Source organism: Epinephelus fuscoguttatus, linkage group LG5 (genome assembly GCF_011397635.1).
Source record: "Epinephelus fuscoguttatus linkage group LG5, E.fuscoguttatus.final_Chr_v1".
Lineage (NCBI taxonomy): Eukaryota > Metazoa > Chordata > Actinopteri > Perciformes > Serranidae > Epinephelus > Epinephelus fuscoguttatus.
In genome coordinates this window covers 11,376,848-11,394,178 of record NC_064756.1, presented here as the reverse complement: position 1 = coordinate 11,394,178, position 17,331 = coordinate 11,376,848, and the positions used below count along the sequence as shown (strand labels likewise).

At 43.1% G+C, this 17,331-nt stretch overlaps 1 protein-coding gene across 4 annotated transcripts in view; it reads right to left on the bottom strand.

The window, feature by feature from the left end:
* The window catches only part of ets1 (v-ets avian erythroblastosis virus E26 oncogene homolog 1), a 38,735-nt gene extending 22,818 nt beyond the window's left edge, over positions 1-15,917 (bottom strand). Inside the window, exons 1-3 of one of the 4 annotated variants that reach the window (XM_049576136.1) lie at positions 15,645-15,917; positions 14,158-14,259; positions 10,481-10,628 (exon numbers count right to left, since the gene is read on the bottom strand). In XM_049576136.1, coding sequence (XP_049432093.1) covers positions 10,481-10,628; positions 14,158-14,226 — 217 coding nt within the window. In that variant the 5' untranslated portion in view covers positions 14,227-14,259; positions 15,645-15,917. Of the gene's footprint in view, positions 1-1,505; positions 1,851-10,480; positions 10,629-14,157; positions 14,260-15,644 lie in introns of those variants that run through there. The other 3 variants (XM_049576138.1, XM_049576137.1, XM_049576139.1) reach the window with 3 other exon arrangements.
* Between the last annotated feature and the right edge of the window lie 1,414 nt (positions 15,918-17,331).

The following is a 17,331-nucleotide window of genomic DNA, read 5'->3' as shown; positions in this document are numbered from 1 at the left end:
AGAGAGAGAGCGAGGTGGAGAAAAGATGTGTTTGTATGAAGTTGTGAGCTGCTCCTTGGCAGCCTCAGCCTGACCCAAGTGCACCCAAGTAAGGGTAAGCGGGAGCGAGCATTGCGAAACGGTTTTGCAAGATAGCGCTACGCTTTGGCAACTTAACTGCAGCTGTCAGCACTTTTCTTGTGAGTTTGTGAGATGTGTATGAGGGAATCTACGCTCTGCAGGTACTGACAGTGAGGGGAAGGTGGTTAATGTGGTGAGTCACAACCCCTTAGTGGGTCAACACATGCAATTAGTATCAAATTTCCATGATGCACCAGTGCTGCTTGCTGCTCTAAGAACAGGCTCAATGCCACCTGAGCTGCAAAAGCACAGGGGATTTGTTAATGTGAAAAGCTGCTAAATGCAAATCACCCAAACATGCCACCATGTGTAACACCACTCTGTGCAAAAGCAAAAAAAAAAAAAAAAAAAAAAAAGAAGAAGAAGTGAAACCACACAAACGTTTAAACCCAAACACAGCTCACAGTTGTGGGCTTCCCTGTACGTGCCCTGGACTACCCCTGGAGCAAGCCAAGTCTTCCAGGCAGCGGGGTCAGAGAGGCAAGCCTCAGCACTGCAGATTCATCACCTCAGCCTGCCTCTCCTTCCCTCTGGAAAGTCAGTTTCAACCACCGCAGAAGGGGGGGGGTTGGGTGGGGGTATAGAAGGAGGGGAGGGGGAGGTAGAGAGGAGACAGTGGGGTTGGTGGGGAGGGCAGTGATTAGGCACTACTGCCTGTCTCCCATGCCGGCTGGGCAGAGTGCCCTGGCTCTCCCATTATGGCACTGAGTATAGGGTTAGAGATGGGTGTTTAAATGGGACAGAGGGAGAGATGGAGAAAGATCCCCAGTGAGATCAAAGCAGGAAGAAATCAAAACTACAAAGCATGTACAGATAGTCAATTGAGCAACACACCTCCTGAGCAGAATATGACCAAACTTAACTTACACAAGTGTGTAAGAGTACATGTCAAAACAAAGCTGACTTTGTGAAAGTATGCCACTGGAAAACATTATCATGGTGTATGGATTAAACATATATGTTGTGTGACAATTTATTCTGCCTGTCTACTTTTGTGATGTGTCTACAAATATATAAAGATAACTTTTCCATATTGTACCCTTGTTTCACACACACATCATCATATGTTAATTATGAAGGCACACCGGTGTGATTCATTCAACAAAAATAAGAAACACACAGCGGTTGTATAGACTGTAGCCTCTGGCGTGATTGCAATGTTCTCAAGTGTTGCGTGTTGTCCAATATTGAGCAACCACCAGCGTCTTCACACTGAAATACGTTCAGGACGTTGTGTCCCTCTTAGCGCATCTTATTACCGAGAATTCTCACTATCAACATCAACGTAATCTGCCAGCAGCCGGTTGCATTACAAGGAAACACTGAGGAGTAATGTTAGTCTCGTGTTAACTGTCAAGCGCTCACAGAAGAGTTGTATTACTCACCGTCCATCTTTTCAGCCTTTATGATTGTTAACGTCGGTTTCATATCGACAGCTGCCGTCATGATCATCAGATCAGCGTGTCTTAAAAACGCCGCGTCCCCTCTTTTATTCTAACAGCTCCAGAAAAACACAATATAAGGGAAAATCTTCTCTTCCTTTGGCGCGCCGGTCAATTATTATTTATTACCTCTGCCCTCACACTGAAATGAGATTCAGTTTCTCTCACTCCTAACTTATCTTTTCTCTTTCCCTCTCTCCCTCTCCGGTACATGTACACACACTCCCTCTTTTCCTCGTTCTTTCTTACTCGCTCACACACTCACTCACTTCTTCCTCTCTATCTCTGGCTATGGGCGTTGCATTGCGAAGAGCTGGAGTGCGACGACAGCTGAAGGGGGCGGTGTTTGGGGCTGACTTGCCAGTTGATTCACAATTCAATTACAATGCCCCTAACACACACACACACACACACACACACACACACACACACACACACACACACACACACACACACTACTACCACCTCCCCCGTGTCTCTGTGAGAACCTACCAAGACCCCTTCACGTCATCAGACGCAGTCAGGAGTCTTCATGTTCCCGCAAATTACTCCCGTTTTACTGGGAATGAGAGACCCTTTGGAGCTGTGAGAGCTGCTGAGAAGCCTGATAAAGAGCTGTAGTTATGCTCACCCATATTACTTCCCAAATATGACAGCAAAAAGTCAACTGAAAAACTCCATCATGCCATCTTTCATGAGAAAAATTAAACAAGTTTTTAAAATACCATTAAATTATATAACACTCAATGAACTGTACTGAAATGTTACAAGCATAACTACATACACAACAACAAAAACAGCATGGTGACCATTTTAGGAGCAGTATATTGATTCATAAAGCTAAGAAGTGAATTTATCTTTCTTTCAAGGCTGTGTATGTGTGCAGAACTGTTCACTAAAAGGGAGCTAAAAGGAGAGTCCGGCCTGTCTGTGTCCTATATTCTGCAGGACCAGGCTCCCTCATAACTTGTAACTCACCCTCATAAACACCTCAGAGTATTTCCTGTTCACCTTGTACTGATCAATAAAAAGCAACATGTCTTTTTCTTTCTTTACACAGTTGCATCAGGTATCAGTGTGTCTTCACAAATAGGTACAAAATTACATGGCAATTATAGGTATATAGTGTGTATGGTTTAAAAATAGTTTAGTTGTGCGGATATACAATCAATCAAAGTGTGTCTGCTGTCACAAAGACCATCGATGAAAATTCAGTTTGAACAGGACAAACTGTCCGTTCTATTTTTCAGTTTGCATTGTTTTTTTTATACTTTTGTACTTTCTTATCTACAATAATCAGGAACAATAGCCATGCCTGACTGGAAATTGAATCAAGAATTTGTTCTGCCACTGCAAAAGAACAAAGACACAACAAAGATTGGGCTTTTTACCCACAGTAAGGCTCCACTCGGAGCAAACCACTGCCATTAGGGAACACCTCCCATGGCAACAGAGAGAGTAATAACAGATTATAAAAGTGATTCTCGCACTAGTTCCTCTGGAACCTGCTGCTTTTAAACAAATGCAAGAAAATCGAGCTCCGGCAAGAAGTACTGAAGGGATGGTAAGGTCTTTTGTTCATCAATGAAACAATGTAAATGGTTTTTCTCTAAAGCATTAGCCCTCTTTTCCCATACATCCAACCACATCATGAGCAATCTTGTTAGAGTGAGTCATATGGCGCAACCTACTATGCACATCGATACAATACTTTTGCATGTACTGTACGCATGCATGTATGGAGGCTGGGGAGCCAGGGATATTGATCACACATGGATTTTTCAACCGGTGGTACTTCGCCGGCTCCATTAGCAGCCTCGGATCAGGTTTCATTGGCCTGATAGGAGCCTCGTCTGGGAAGAGTGCTGGTGGGTTCTGCGGTGAGAGGAGTTGCCTCACCAGGGGCAGAGTAGAAGGGGGGTGATGGAGGAGAAGAATGGAAGGGGGAACAGTACCTCTCACTTCATCTCAGTCACTCAGTCAGTCTCTCTTTGACTGGATCTCTTTGTTTTCTGTTAATGAAGTCCCTCGTATCTGTTCTTAAAAGGACAGCCCGGGTCGCTGGTGCCTGAGGGCAGCCATTAGGGGTTTAATGGTGTTGCTGACTAATATCTGGGCTGGCGTCACTTTGCCCATTTCAGTTTGGGGTTTTCTTCTGCCGGTCTTTACTTCTTTGTATCCAATATTTTTAGTACTATAATAAAACATTTATTTATTTTTTTACTAATTCATTTTATGATAAAAACTGAACTATAAAAGTAAAATTGTACTTGTAAGAGGGCAGTTGTCTCTAGGAAACATGAATATTTCTGTTCTTGTATCCTAGAACACTGTGTTACTGATCTGTCTCTCAGAGCAATGACCATTTCTATTACCCTTACACAGCCTGGTGTGCAATGACCTTGAAGACAAACACATTTTCATGAACAGGGCACTGACATGAGGAAAATGGTTTCCATTAGAAAAAACAGAAAGAAATGCTAAACATTCAGTTAATCTTCATCAAGATCTCCATATCAACTGTGGAACTGCTTGTGTCAAAGTTTTGCACAATACAAACCCAACAAAACAACTATTGTTGAAACAAACTACGTCATTTCTTATTTAGACAAAGAGATTGTTAGTTGTCTTGCACTCATAAAACAACCACACAGTGTGTGTACCAGTACTCTCGAGGAGATATGTCCCAGATCAAACAAGTTTTGCCTTCAGTGTCTCTTCTCTTCACGTGGTAAATGCTGTTGCCATGGTTTTGACAGTTAGCTGGCTTCACTCATTTTGCATTGCAGCATAGCACCCCTAGCTAAAGCAGCCTCCCCTCTCCTGCTCGCTGTCTGTGTCTCGCTGGCACATCTGTGTTGTCTGCCCGTCTATAATCCCTCGATGTAACCGTTGCACCTGCTACTTTTCACAGAGTTAACTGAAAGGTTATTCGATTTAGAGCAATCCATACAGCTGTCAAGTGATATTTGTCTTTGATGTTGGTGCCCTCGCAGCAGGAGCACAAGAGTATTTAGATTTCAACACTATACTTTTCTTTCACTTTTACAAACATAAAATCTGAAATGATGACTTGACTATGTATAGAATGTTTCAGACAATGGATGTGGCCTGACAGGTTTGGTATGTTGTGTGAATAGACGGCATTAAGCGTGTAATCAATCAGTCACTCATTTACAGACACTCAAGCGCACACACAGAGGGGTGATGGACACAGACACACACACACACACACACACACACACACACAGAGTAGACAGTAAAACAGTGGGGTCCTTGTGGCCTCTGTCTAGCAGCTCAGCCTCAGCTCTATCCGCGGTGAATTCTGTCTGAGGTGCCACAGGCTGGATGCACTCCTGCTGAGATCAGAGGGTTAGCTGGGACAGAAGTGGTGTATCCCTGTGTGTGTGCTCATGCATGTGTACTGTACTTGTGTGCATCTTTCTCTTGCGCCTCGCATTCCGAAGTGTCTTCTGAGACTGCGTGTGTGCGAGTGTGTCAGCGAGTGCATGTGTCTACGCGTGCGCGCTCTGCTAAATTGTGTGCATGTAAGTGCACTGGGAAAGTAGCAGGGCCTCCCTGAACAAAGGCTCAGCTCTTTTCTGAACAATTAGCTTCGCTAAAAAGGACATCTCTTCCTCCATTAGCGGCACCACGTGCCCCCCATCACTCCATTGTGCAGATAATTCAATTATCCCCACCCCCCTCCGAGTCTCTCTGCCTCCCAGACCTCCCTCTTCTCGTCTCGCCCTCCCTCCTCTCTGTTACCACCATGCTCTCAGATAAAGCTCCACTAGTGCCTGAAGCTGAGGCAAAAATATGCCAGTCTGTGGTTTTAAATTCATCTCTCGTTGAACAAATAAAGTTTATACATTATAGTAAGTAGGAACGCTGGTGATCTGGCTGTGATAATACAGCTGCTGGTTGTTGTAGTTCGTTAATTGTTGAATAATTGTTCTTTATATTATGTGATAATAGAGAAGGATTTTCCTTTACCTACAATAGGATGGACTCAGTTCTTCTAGGAACGCACATTACGAGACACAGTAAGAGGTATTCACTCTTACCATTACCGGTGTACACTCATTGTAGTTAACAGTGTGTGAATATTGCTAAGCTCATGATATAAACATTAAACAATAGGAGGTCTCTCTTAGGATTCATTAAAGCGCCACCTTTCCTGATGAGCTGGCATCTGTTGCATCATCCGCCATCAGTGATTGCATGCGTTTCAGAACTGCATGTTCTCCAACTGAAGTGGTTTGTAATTAGTCACCGCACTATCGAGAGGAACTTACCACACTAATACTTCCTAGAAATAAAACTCGTAGAACTCCGGGAAAGGGAAGTTTAAAAGTCGGGTATTTGGCTGATGGTTTAAAGCAGAGCGTCTTTGAAAATCTTTAAAAAAGCTAACAAGAGAGTAAGAGGAGTATCTTCAAGGAGGGCACATAGCCAGTAGCTTATAGTGAGGGAAAATATCCAGACATTTCTTAAGGTCAAGTGCATTTATTTCAAAAAACACTCAAATAAATGGCTCATCAAAAGGATAACTATATTCACCAGAAATCATTCACTGAGATTGTTTCTTTTTTTAGTTCAGCAAAGCAGCACTTTGAGTTATGGGGTAGAAATTCCAGAGTGACTCTACTGTAAATGCCCAATTTCAATGCACAATGCAACCACTTCTCAGAAGCCTGATGTGGAAACCCAAATAGTTCAGATTTCTAAAAATACTTCAAAACCCACAAATGTACAGTGTAGTAGTAACAGATTACCTCTTTCCGCTGTTTATTGACTAACACCTCTTGCCTCAGAATTATCATCACACTTTGCAGTTTAAATCTAGGACCATGGCGGTGGTGTAGCCCATTCCTCCACAGTTGTCTGTCGCTTTTCCGTGTTTCCACTCTTGTTTTGTTTTATTGTTGGAGGGGGAAGTGTGCGCCGGCCTGATTAGCATCACTGTTTCCTCCTTTCCCATAACCCCCCAGACCCCCGCAGGCTGCCTGTTTACTTTTAGAAATAAAAAATGGGCCTGCGCCCGTGAGGACGTGCCCCTCATCAGAGGCGAAGCCCCACGTCCCCCCCCCCCCAAGGCTCCAGATCTTTCTCCCCTCCCCTTGTCTCCTCCTCTCCCACCAACCCCAGTCCCAGTCCTGTGACTTATCCCTCTCCTTATCCGTCTTCTCTCCTCAAACTGTATTCCACCCACTCTCCTTTGCTTTCCACCCCATTCCCCTCCTCTTCCAACTGTCCAGCTGTCAAATCACATCAAATAAAACACAGGCCAATGGTCCCTGAGTGCCAGATCACAGCTGTGTCTGCGTGTACTAAATGGGAGGGCATGTTTAAATGTACAGTGAACTCATGAGTGCTGGGAGTGGATGTGTGTGAGAGCGTGTGTATGTGTGTGTGTCTGTGTTGTGTTTGTGCGTGCGTATGTGCCTGCTTTACTGAATGGGAGGATGCTGTAATACAATACACACCAGAGTGCAGGGTGTGAATTTAATGAATGAATATGTGGAGTGTGCATCACTGCAGGATGTTGGTGGAGTGCGTATGCATGTGTGTGATATCTGCGCCCGGATTTCAATGAGATCGCACAGTCACTCCTTTTTTTTCCCACACACTCACACACACACACACACACACACACACACACACACACAAATAGTGAATTTCCACAATGATGGGAGTTTACAGCAGACCCTGTGGTGTGAGTGTTGGATAGTGAAGAGTAGAGCTGGTTTAGTGTAAACATCACCATGGCATGGCTGTTGTCAGGAAGCAGTGTGTGTGACATTGGGCTCTGGGCCAAACATGCGATGGTCCCGTAACATCCAACATCCCCGCCTCACATCTGCTCTGTTCTCTTTCTTTCTCACACTAACACATTTCATTTTAACAACACCCAATCCATTCTCCAAGAAGTGACTTGAGTTGTAAAATCCAATGTAACATATTCACTATAAAAGTTAAATAAACTATATCAACATATATATACAGATGAAAGTGGATTTTAGCTTGTGAAATAGCTGGGAATGTTGTCAGCTAACTGACTTGTGGTACTTTACAAAGTAACTGGTTTTCTAATTATGTGGTTATCACCTTTTAAATATTGCGCTAATATATGATGTTGAAATGGCTGACAAACCTTGTTAGAATTTTAATTTCGGTCTACTTTCACTGAAAACTAAGAGCGGCTATAATAAGCATCTATATGTAAGTAATGGAAGGGCGATGGTTTCATTTCAACATTGGGAGAGAGGAGACAAATGAAACTGGAGGATTGGGGCTCATCTCCCTTGAAATTTTGAGCTTCAAAAATTCACTTTCCTGCACTCTGGTGAGTTTTTGTGGACCATTTTTTGCCTTTTTTTTTTTTTTACATCAATTTATCAATTGAAGATGGAAATGTTTTTAATGTTGTCCCTCCTACTTTCACGTTTATATTTTTGGGAGGGGAGGTTGTTCTCAATAACGAGGAAGACTTACCACCTGAATCTAATCTGCAGCTCCCCTCCGATTTACAAAGCTTTATAGCTGAATTTAAGAACCTGATTTAGCTTTCTGGCCCACAACTTTACTGTTTAGGTTTATTCTCACCGCTCTCATAGTGACATTTTTGCTCACAGCAGATAGCTGTTGTCAGTGAAAACGCACTAAAAGCCTACTGTATACTACCCATTCAGCAGTAAACAGCAGGTAGACTCCTTTAGAAACTAGCTGGTGAGCACAGCTGAGCATTTAGCAGCTAAAGACACAGATATTTTCCCCAGGAGTTGGTGGAGACCAAAAACAAAGCTAAAAGACGGTGAATATTTGACTCACACCATGCCCCCAGGAGGTGCATCAGGCTTTGTAGCCAATTTCTGTAGTGGACAGCCACTCAGCTCGCGACAGTCTACGGACGTTTTTCCATGCACCACTGAGCAACTTTCATAGACATAAATGGGGCCCTGCCCTGAGCTCTGTGCCGAGTTCTCTTTATACATCCATGATGTACACAAGTCATGTGGCCTGAAACACAACTTCAAAAGAGAAACTACTGGATGTATAAATGATAAACTCTTTGCTAACAAGTTTACAGTATCAATTAGTATTAAGGCAGTATCAAGGTGATCACATGTCAATGTTGTGTTCGTAACTGGTTTCCACTGCCCCCAGGTGGCCAAAAAAATCAGTTATGGCAGCTTTAAGGGAAAGAGTACGATCAGTTTGTATTTACACATATTTGTTTTCATGAATGTACTGCTGCTGATGACAGTTTTACCTTTACACACCTAAATCAAACAGTGTAAACTTAAAAAGGGTGCCCTACAAGTCATTATATTCCATTACATGCCAACAAATCTTCAGTTGATTGAAATACATGCTTCCTGGTTGGTTAAATAAAACACTTGTTCACTTTTAATTAATGAGCAAATAATTATAATTAAAAACTGGCACAACCTCAGTGGTTAGAAAAATGACTGGTGCGCACATGTGACTTCAAAGTAGAAATCTCTGAGGTGCCAAATCACTTAAACAGCAGGGGGAAGTTGAAATAGTTTGTGCCTCCATTTCTAATTATATACAAATTGAATGAGCGTTCTGAAATTGCAAGTGCAATATGTTCATGGGGAAGCCGCATTTTCAGTTTGACAGATATGAGTCAAAGCAACGGCTGCAGGGTGTGGAGACTGTGTCAGAGGCTATTTGGATGCTTTTAAGATTAGCACAGACTCATAACGCCATATACTGGTTGCACAAAAACCTCAGAGTCTCTTTAAGACACTACCAACATGGGCTAAATGACTCTAAGAACATCTCCAGGTGGCGAGAATGCTCTTAGACCTGTGGTCTGCATAGTGGAGGACTTAGGAGGAGGATGAGAAAAAAAAAAAGGTCAAGGCTCGGTCATTTTTTTCCACTCAGCAATGTTTATGTCAACGGTTTAGCGCTGGGAGCAATGAAGTGAAGGCTCCAAAGGAGTGTGTCTCTGGCAACAAACATCAGCAAATCCCATCAAATCCTGACTCCCTCACACACACACACACACACACACACACACACACACACACACACACACACACACACACACGCACACCCAGGCCCCCTCCACCTCTCCAGAGACCAAACCAGAGGCTTGGGAAAAAGATGGCCGCCCTTTGGCCCCCTGTCTTGCCCCCTGCATCCAGCTCAGGGAGGTGACGGAAGAAAGCTTGTGCCCCCCAGCACCCCTACCCTACTGCCGTGGCGTGCGTCCCAGTCCGCCAGCATCAATCACTTTTGAGGACGAGAAGAGGCCAAAGTCAAACACAGGCAAATGCTCTGGAAAGAATGTTCCAGTTTAAAATAAAACCCATATAAAAAAAAGAGAGAAAGGAAAAAAGAGAAAGAGAGGATTGGAAGAAGAAGAATGCAGAGCATTTGTTTGTCTCCAGGAAAAAAGAGGGAATGACACAGAGAGAAAAAGTGAATCGAGGGGTGAATCTGGTAAAGGCATTGCCCTCAGGGTTAGCATCTTCAACATCCCTTGCGCAGTGGAAGCAGGGCAACAGGCCAAGTCGACACTACGTGTGTGTGTTTGTTCTAGCAAACGAAATGAGCAAGTCGATGTGTGCGTCAACATCGCAGACATGAATGCAAGAGTGTGAATGATTGCCCATTTAAAATTCCAGTTAACACAAAGTCTTTTGTTTGCTCTAAGCTGTGTTTTCACAATGGACTACTGACTATTTTTTAACCATTATTTATTGAGGCACGTACAGTACGAGTAAAAAAGAAGCCAGTGTTCTTTTATTATAGATTAACATTTAAAAATCTTTACAGATATATCTGTAACTATTAACTATGAACGAATGTGCATTTTGCCTCGTCTTCCAGTACCTCACACCATATTTAAGGTCAGATTGTCTGTGTCCATTTCTTACCTGCAGGGCACAAGTCGTGTCCGTTGGGCACCTCCTGCAGGGGTATGTCCTGGATGTAAAGAGGCTGTGATGGGTAGTACTGCTGCTGAGGGTGAACCACACCTGGGAGGTGGGTCTGAGGGCCCACTGCCACCCCGCCACTATGCCTCTAAAGACAAAAAACACACAGTAAGGTTTAGCGACAATGCAGGGAGGTGCATGAATAGATACTGTATATTATTACACAGTTTATTTACCTCTATTTGCTTGGTTTTATCTGCGTAACAGTGCTGTTGAGGAGCAGTTTTGCACACCTCATAGATGTGAAAGTGACAAAACAAAGACTTGAATGCGGACCTGAATTCAAGCTGGGAAAATCTATGCTTCAAATAGCTTGAATAAAGCTGAATCTCAGTTCCAGTGCAACTTGCTTGAGTTTTTACTGTTCTGAAAACAAATCAGCATGTGTTTTCACATCACAAATAAGTTTACTCAGAGTTTTATCTGTTTACACATGAAAAACATTTATTTACGTACAAAGATTAAGCTGCAAAACTTTTTTTTTTTCCATTGTTTTCCCGCACAGATAACCCTCGTGGCTAAATTTGACTCATTACATTTATCTTTGCCGTGTTGATTTATCCTGCTTATCAGAGCAGCGTTCACGTAAGAGGTCCACCAAAAGGGAAGTCTAAAGTCAGCACTTGACAGGGGAGCCAGGAGAGATATGAAATTCTATAAGGATACGAGAGATAATGGGGAGGAAGATAGCCCCTTGGTCATTTTAAGCATATCAAAGCCTTTATGTGGCAAAAAAACAAAAAACTCAATAGATATTGTTGGACCTTTCTGTGAGAAAGTGATGTGAACAGGGGATTGGCATGTTTCTCACAAGAGTGTGTCTAACTAGTTGTAAAGTGCTTTTTCTAACTAGTGTGATGTATTATCCTCATGTGTGTACCCACTGTGTAATCTGCATTTATTTGATCATTTCACAAAAGTCATTTAAAGAGCAATAATTCATTCTCACTGAAAGCAATGCTTCAGTCAGTCCCGTCAACATATCCTCCACTAAGAGGTACATTAGACTGTCATATGCTATACATCATATGTGTAACTGAGAGACTGGCTGATAGAGTGATTGCTGATCTGATAAGCAGGCCCAGTTTAAGCACTGCAGCATTTATCAGTAGCCGGCCAGCTTTATGGATGGTAAACATGACCAGAGGATCGTGGAGGCCACTTTATGAGGTTCTTTAGAGGTCTGCGTGGGACGCTGCTTTCTCCTATCAGTCCCGTCAGTACGGGGGGAAAGTTAGATAGACATGGAAGGAGACCCACGGATGATTTATGGATTAGACAGAGAGACGGACATAGATAACAGCGGAGATAGCAGTGACACCATAACACTATTTGATCACTTCAACTGTAACTTTTGATGCAGAGGCTGGTCTTATAATTTGAAAAATGAGCAGGGACAGTTAGCAACAACCTAAAGAGCCTTGAATGTTTTTTCAGTTTGAACTAATAGTATGAATACTGTCCATAAATAAGCATTTGCAGTATAAATCAGTTAGATATTTGAATCATATTAACATTAAACTTTGACCTTCATCTTGGCCAAATAGTGTCATTTATTTATTCTATTTTATCAGCATGCTTTTTCTGGTTGTTGTTGTTTGTTCATTTCTAACCTCGACTGCGACAGTGAAAAAAGCAAAATACAGACAACAGCATGGCCTTAAACGCCACTGAGGCTTTAAGTGACACCACACACAAAAGTATTTGTGAATTGAGTGTACATAAAAAAAGAAACATAAAATGGAATATGAAGCCATTTTTAATTCTGATGTTTGTGACTCACTGATCTCATGCCACGTTGCATGAATTTACAGTATTCATTCATTGTCTCGTGTTTATTTTAATGCCCCCTAATGGTTCTAAGACGCAAGTGCAGCGTCAGTCTACAGTTACCGTACAGGTGTAATTCAATGCACCTGTGGGTAAAAAAAATAGAAGGACAGGTGTAATTAATGATAATAATTACATCAGGGCTCTGAAGCGGCTCAGACTCACTATGAAACTGAGCTTTCTGTCGTTAGTTTTATGAGTGACACCTGTGCTTTTTCTGCGATGACAAAGTTAAATATCTGCCATAAAAAAAGGCCAGTGTAGTGTCTAAAATCACACTCTACTTACCATGTAGTGCAGTATATTTGCACTCTTAGTTTAGTGATGACGCAATATGATGATGATTCATAAATGTCAAATAATAATTTACTCCTACTTACTTTAGAGTAACCTTCCGAGTGTCACTGTAGGAGATAATGAGTAAGCAAACTAAGGAGCGATAATGACCACAGTCTTAGTCACCTGCTGCCTCTCTTCGCACTGCACACCTATGAGGAGTGCTAAGATGTTGTTTGTATTTATATTAGAACATTTTTAAGAGAGAAAACTAAACCAGAGGGTGGACAGCGTCTCATGCCAAATATGCATAACCAAGAGCGCTCTGCTAAAAATGTGTTGCTTATGTTACTTGTACTACAGTGGGGAAGCCTCACACTGTGTTGTATAATTTCTTATAAACAAAGATCACCTTAGCAGTGAAGTGGCTTCTGGCATTTTCTTCCTAATTGCTACCGCCTGCTTGGAAGCCTTGATTTTTCTCCCAGCGTTCTCTGCACACAGTCTTTGTGAAGCCTAACACACTGACAATCACTAAAGTGTAAACACAGACAAGAAAACACACCAGGCCGTGCTGCCTTTTGCTGATAATTCATGTAAATTTAAGAGAATAGAGCTACTGAGGTGATCCGGGCTCACCTTTTGACCAAGTCTGCCCCAGTATACAGTAGTCTCAATTTCAAAGGCAAGCCCCAGCACCTGAGCCAATTAGGACCCAGAGAGCTGTATCCTTCTATGTTCTCGATCAGGCCAGGGTGGGGTTGCCATTTGCATATAACCTCAGTCTCTTATCCTAATGTGCTGGCGCTCTGCATACAAATGGAGGCATTTATTTTGCCGCTCATTGGCCTTCACCCTTCAAATGCTCATCTGACAGGAATCCCAATGTTCCCGACTACCACTGTCTCTGACTCTGTATTCAGCTCTCTCATTTGGAAAGCGTTAAGAGCCTTGGTGTTCTTGCAAACAGACTGCTGCAAAGATCTGTCAGCTGAGAGAAATGTTATTCAGTGGGGATGGTCTGACTCCAATTTGATCGGTTAGTGGCAAGGTTCAAGGCCTACAGGTCGTGATATTTACAATATTACTCGCTAAAGAGAAGTGCATCTTTGAGGCGGGGTGGTTGTGCAACACAGGGGAGTTCAAAAGGGCGATTTCACAGCCTTGACGAAAATTGTCTTGTTCAACAGTTTTGTTTCCTAACTTTGGACGAAATCATACGGAACAGCGTGTACAGATACAAGCACTATTAGTGCAACTCTGGTGGACTAAACTCAACAGGAAAAATGTTCAGATAGAGCGTGCTCCTGCGAGGTGATGGAATCCAGAGTTGCTCACACACACACTGCTCACATGCTCCTGCACACATTCCTGCAGTGCAGCTAACACACACACACACACACACACACACACACACACACACACACTCATTCCCTCACACTGCTGGCCGGCTGTGTGGCAGGTAGCTGAGGCAGCCCTAACACGGAGGTAATTTACGAGGGAGGTCTTACCATTGCGCCCAGACGGTCACAGGGGTGAAGGGCCGGGTAGGAAGAAACTGGATCCATGTAGTAACTCATCACTGACGCTGCGGACAGGAGAAGCAGGGCCTGCTGAAGGGATCAACACACAAACAGACAAGGCAGGGTGGACCCACCTATCTATCACAAGCTGTTTACACTTTGCATGCAAGTGTGCGGCATATGCATGTGTGTGGACATGTAGGTGCATGAGTGAGGAGTGAAAGAAGAGGGGAGAGGGACAGGGGTCAGAAAGAGAAAGAGGAGGGAGAGTGAGACATTTGAGCCGGGTTTCAATAACCTGCAACATCAGCTCCATAGTTTAGAAGGAAAACTGTGCTTTGGGGCTTTTTAAAAACACGTCACCCAAGACAATCTTTATCTGATTCAGGTTTTCGGGCTTACAGGAGTGTTTTGATGTATTTCTTTTAAATCAAAAACTGCTGATATTTATGAGGGGGAAAAATGAGCTGAAGCAAATCCATCCATCCTAAGACTTGTCAACATTTCCATCTCGTCTCTCTCTCTCACCGTATCACTCCCCTCTCCTTATGCAAAAGAATCCCTGCCTCACCTCTTCCTCCTCCTCTTTCTCCTCCTCTTCTCCTTCCTCTTCCTCTCCTTCCTCCCCTCCTACACACTTTGCTTATCACTTAACATTGTTTACTTGGAGCAGCATCAACAAAAGAGACTGGAAACTGAGCTGAAGGATTACATTAGAGGAGGAATGGTGTATATGGGCAGTGGCAGGTCCCATCCTCCTCACATTCATATGTTAAGCAATTTGGCATATCTAGCTTGTGGCAGCTGCTGACAGACTGAGGGGAGATGTGCCACTGCTCAATGCTTGCAGATGTTCATCAGCTCAAAACGATTCAGATGCTCTTGTTTCAGGGGAAAAAAAGTCCCCATACACAAAGTGAATAATGTGCAAATCAGTTCTGTCATTCAAATGCATGCACTACCTTTAGGCTTTTACTTAAATGTCATTGATTTGGTGGAGGGGAAACAAAACAAGAAATCAATGCAACATAAAAGAGCAAAGCAATCAACTGTGCATTTTTTGCTACATAAATAGATTCTGCTTATACATTTTATATTTGGAGTGCTCCACTTGAAGGCAGCCTCAAGCCCACAAAGTGAGGAAACATGAAAAAATATTGGGGTAAAGTTCATTTTTAAAAGAGATTAAAATGTACGTGCAACTTTGCTTTGCTTTTTGGGACGTTTTACACGCGAATGCGAGGTCGCAAAAATAAGCAAGAGATGAAACAGGTCGAAAGCAGCGCATCTCAATTAAAAAAAAAAAAGCGCGCTGCACGCTTTATGAGAATTCCTGACGGGAGAAAGAGAAACTTTAAAGCCAACACTTTCACCCTGATGCATCAAAGAAGCGCCGAGCACCGATAATATCACACATCCTCTCATCATATTAGGTTTACAGTTGATTTTCTGGTACAATAAAACTTTGCACTTACCGACTGCGGTGTGAGAAGTTTCCTTTAAACTGGAAGCGCCTGGGCAGCTGAGTGTGACAGCTGAGCGGTGGACTGCAGAGATGCTGTACCTGCCTCGCAGCGAGTCCCACAGAGGAAGGAATATTATGCACACTTTTAGTCCCTCCCTCAATCACACGGTGATCCTCTCCAAATTCTGCTCTCCTCTGTGTGTAGTCTTTGGACTTCACATGCAGCTGTGGTTCACATGCAGCCACAGCACAGGTGTAAGAGCTTGTGGTGGTCAATAATGGGTATGGTGTGACTAAACTTTTCCAGTCAAACATCCACTGTAATACTGTAATATTCCATAGTCATGTGGGTGAAGTAATTCAATATCAAGTCAGAAAGGAAGTTAAACAATGTAGTCAATAAGACAACTGTTGTGTCATTTTAGACTCATCATGACTTGAATAACCCAGATCTATATTCTCCCATTGTTTAATGGTTAATGTTTCAGTACAAATAGCCTGTTTAAATTGAAGCTAAATTTGATTAAAGTTTGATTATTTGTTTGTTTGTTTTCCACTGACATAACGCCAGAAGTCTTACTGGGAAAAATAGCAGGAAAGAGGCAGGAAAACATCACAAGCAGAGGGGGTGTGATGATAATGACAATGGCTGATCTTCCTGTGATGTTGTCATCTGTGGAAAAAAAACCCATCTGCGCCTGTATGTGTGTCACATCAGGCAGAGGTTTGTTTTAAACATCATTTGTTAAAACATATGCGTCAATCACTTTTAAATAAACATCTCCTGGCGTCCCTGCATGGTGAACCTCTGAAATCTGGCACAAAACAAAGCTAGGACGAAGCATTTGAAGAACTGTCGCCGTCAAGTCAATTTGTTTCAGGTCTCGCCAGAACGCACCTGAGAAGCATCTGCTCCTTGAATATTTATTTACTGTACATCACTGACTATCATATCATCCTCCAGCTCATAAGTCCTAAGCCCAACCAACAGCCAGCGCATGTGGGACACTGATTAAAGCTATGACAGAAAACGTTGACCACTCTTCTGCGAAATGAGAAGTTCCCCCTGGTACGACGTAAGATCTACATCCACCTGCTCTGATAGGGGTTGGTGATAACCAGGTAAGAGTGTGAAGGGTTATCTATTTGCTTATTTATCGCTTTATTTGTTTATTTATTTCCACGCTGCAAGGTCGCAAGCTTTCCGCTGCATTGCTACCTAATAGCATAGAGTGCAGTCTGTCTCTCCTTCTCTCTATCAGCTTAACACTCAACACTTGCGAGTCATCTGAAACACCTTGTGACTCCATGATAATTCCGTGACCCCAGTGCAGCATTTGTTTGAATTAGAAAGTGCACGGTTCAATCCTCCTGACAGCCACAGCTCTTAACAGTAAATCTTAAAAGTCTCAGAGTAAGGAGGTGTGTGTGTGTGTGTGCGTGTGTGTGTTGTGTGAGAGTGTGTGTGTGTGTGTGTGTGTGAAGAGCTGAGGAGGGGTGGGTGTGGGGGTCAAGTCCAAGGTGAGAGGCGTGAAGAAGAACCATAAGGGGCTCAGTGGCAGGCAGCCTGCATTTTCTCAAGACCTCGTCTGAATCCCTCGCCGCTCTGTGGGCCTCAGCACCCCGGGCCCCCAGGGGACACAGATGGGCAACACGTCGAGGGCAAAAGGCGAGGGTATGACTTATTGCCATGTGGA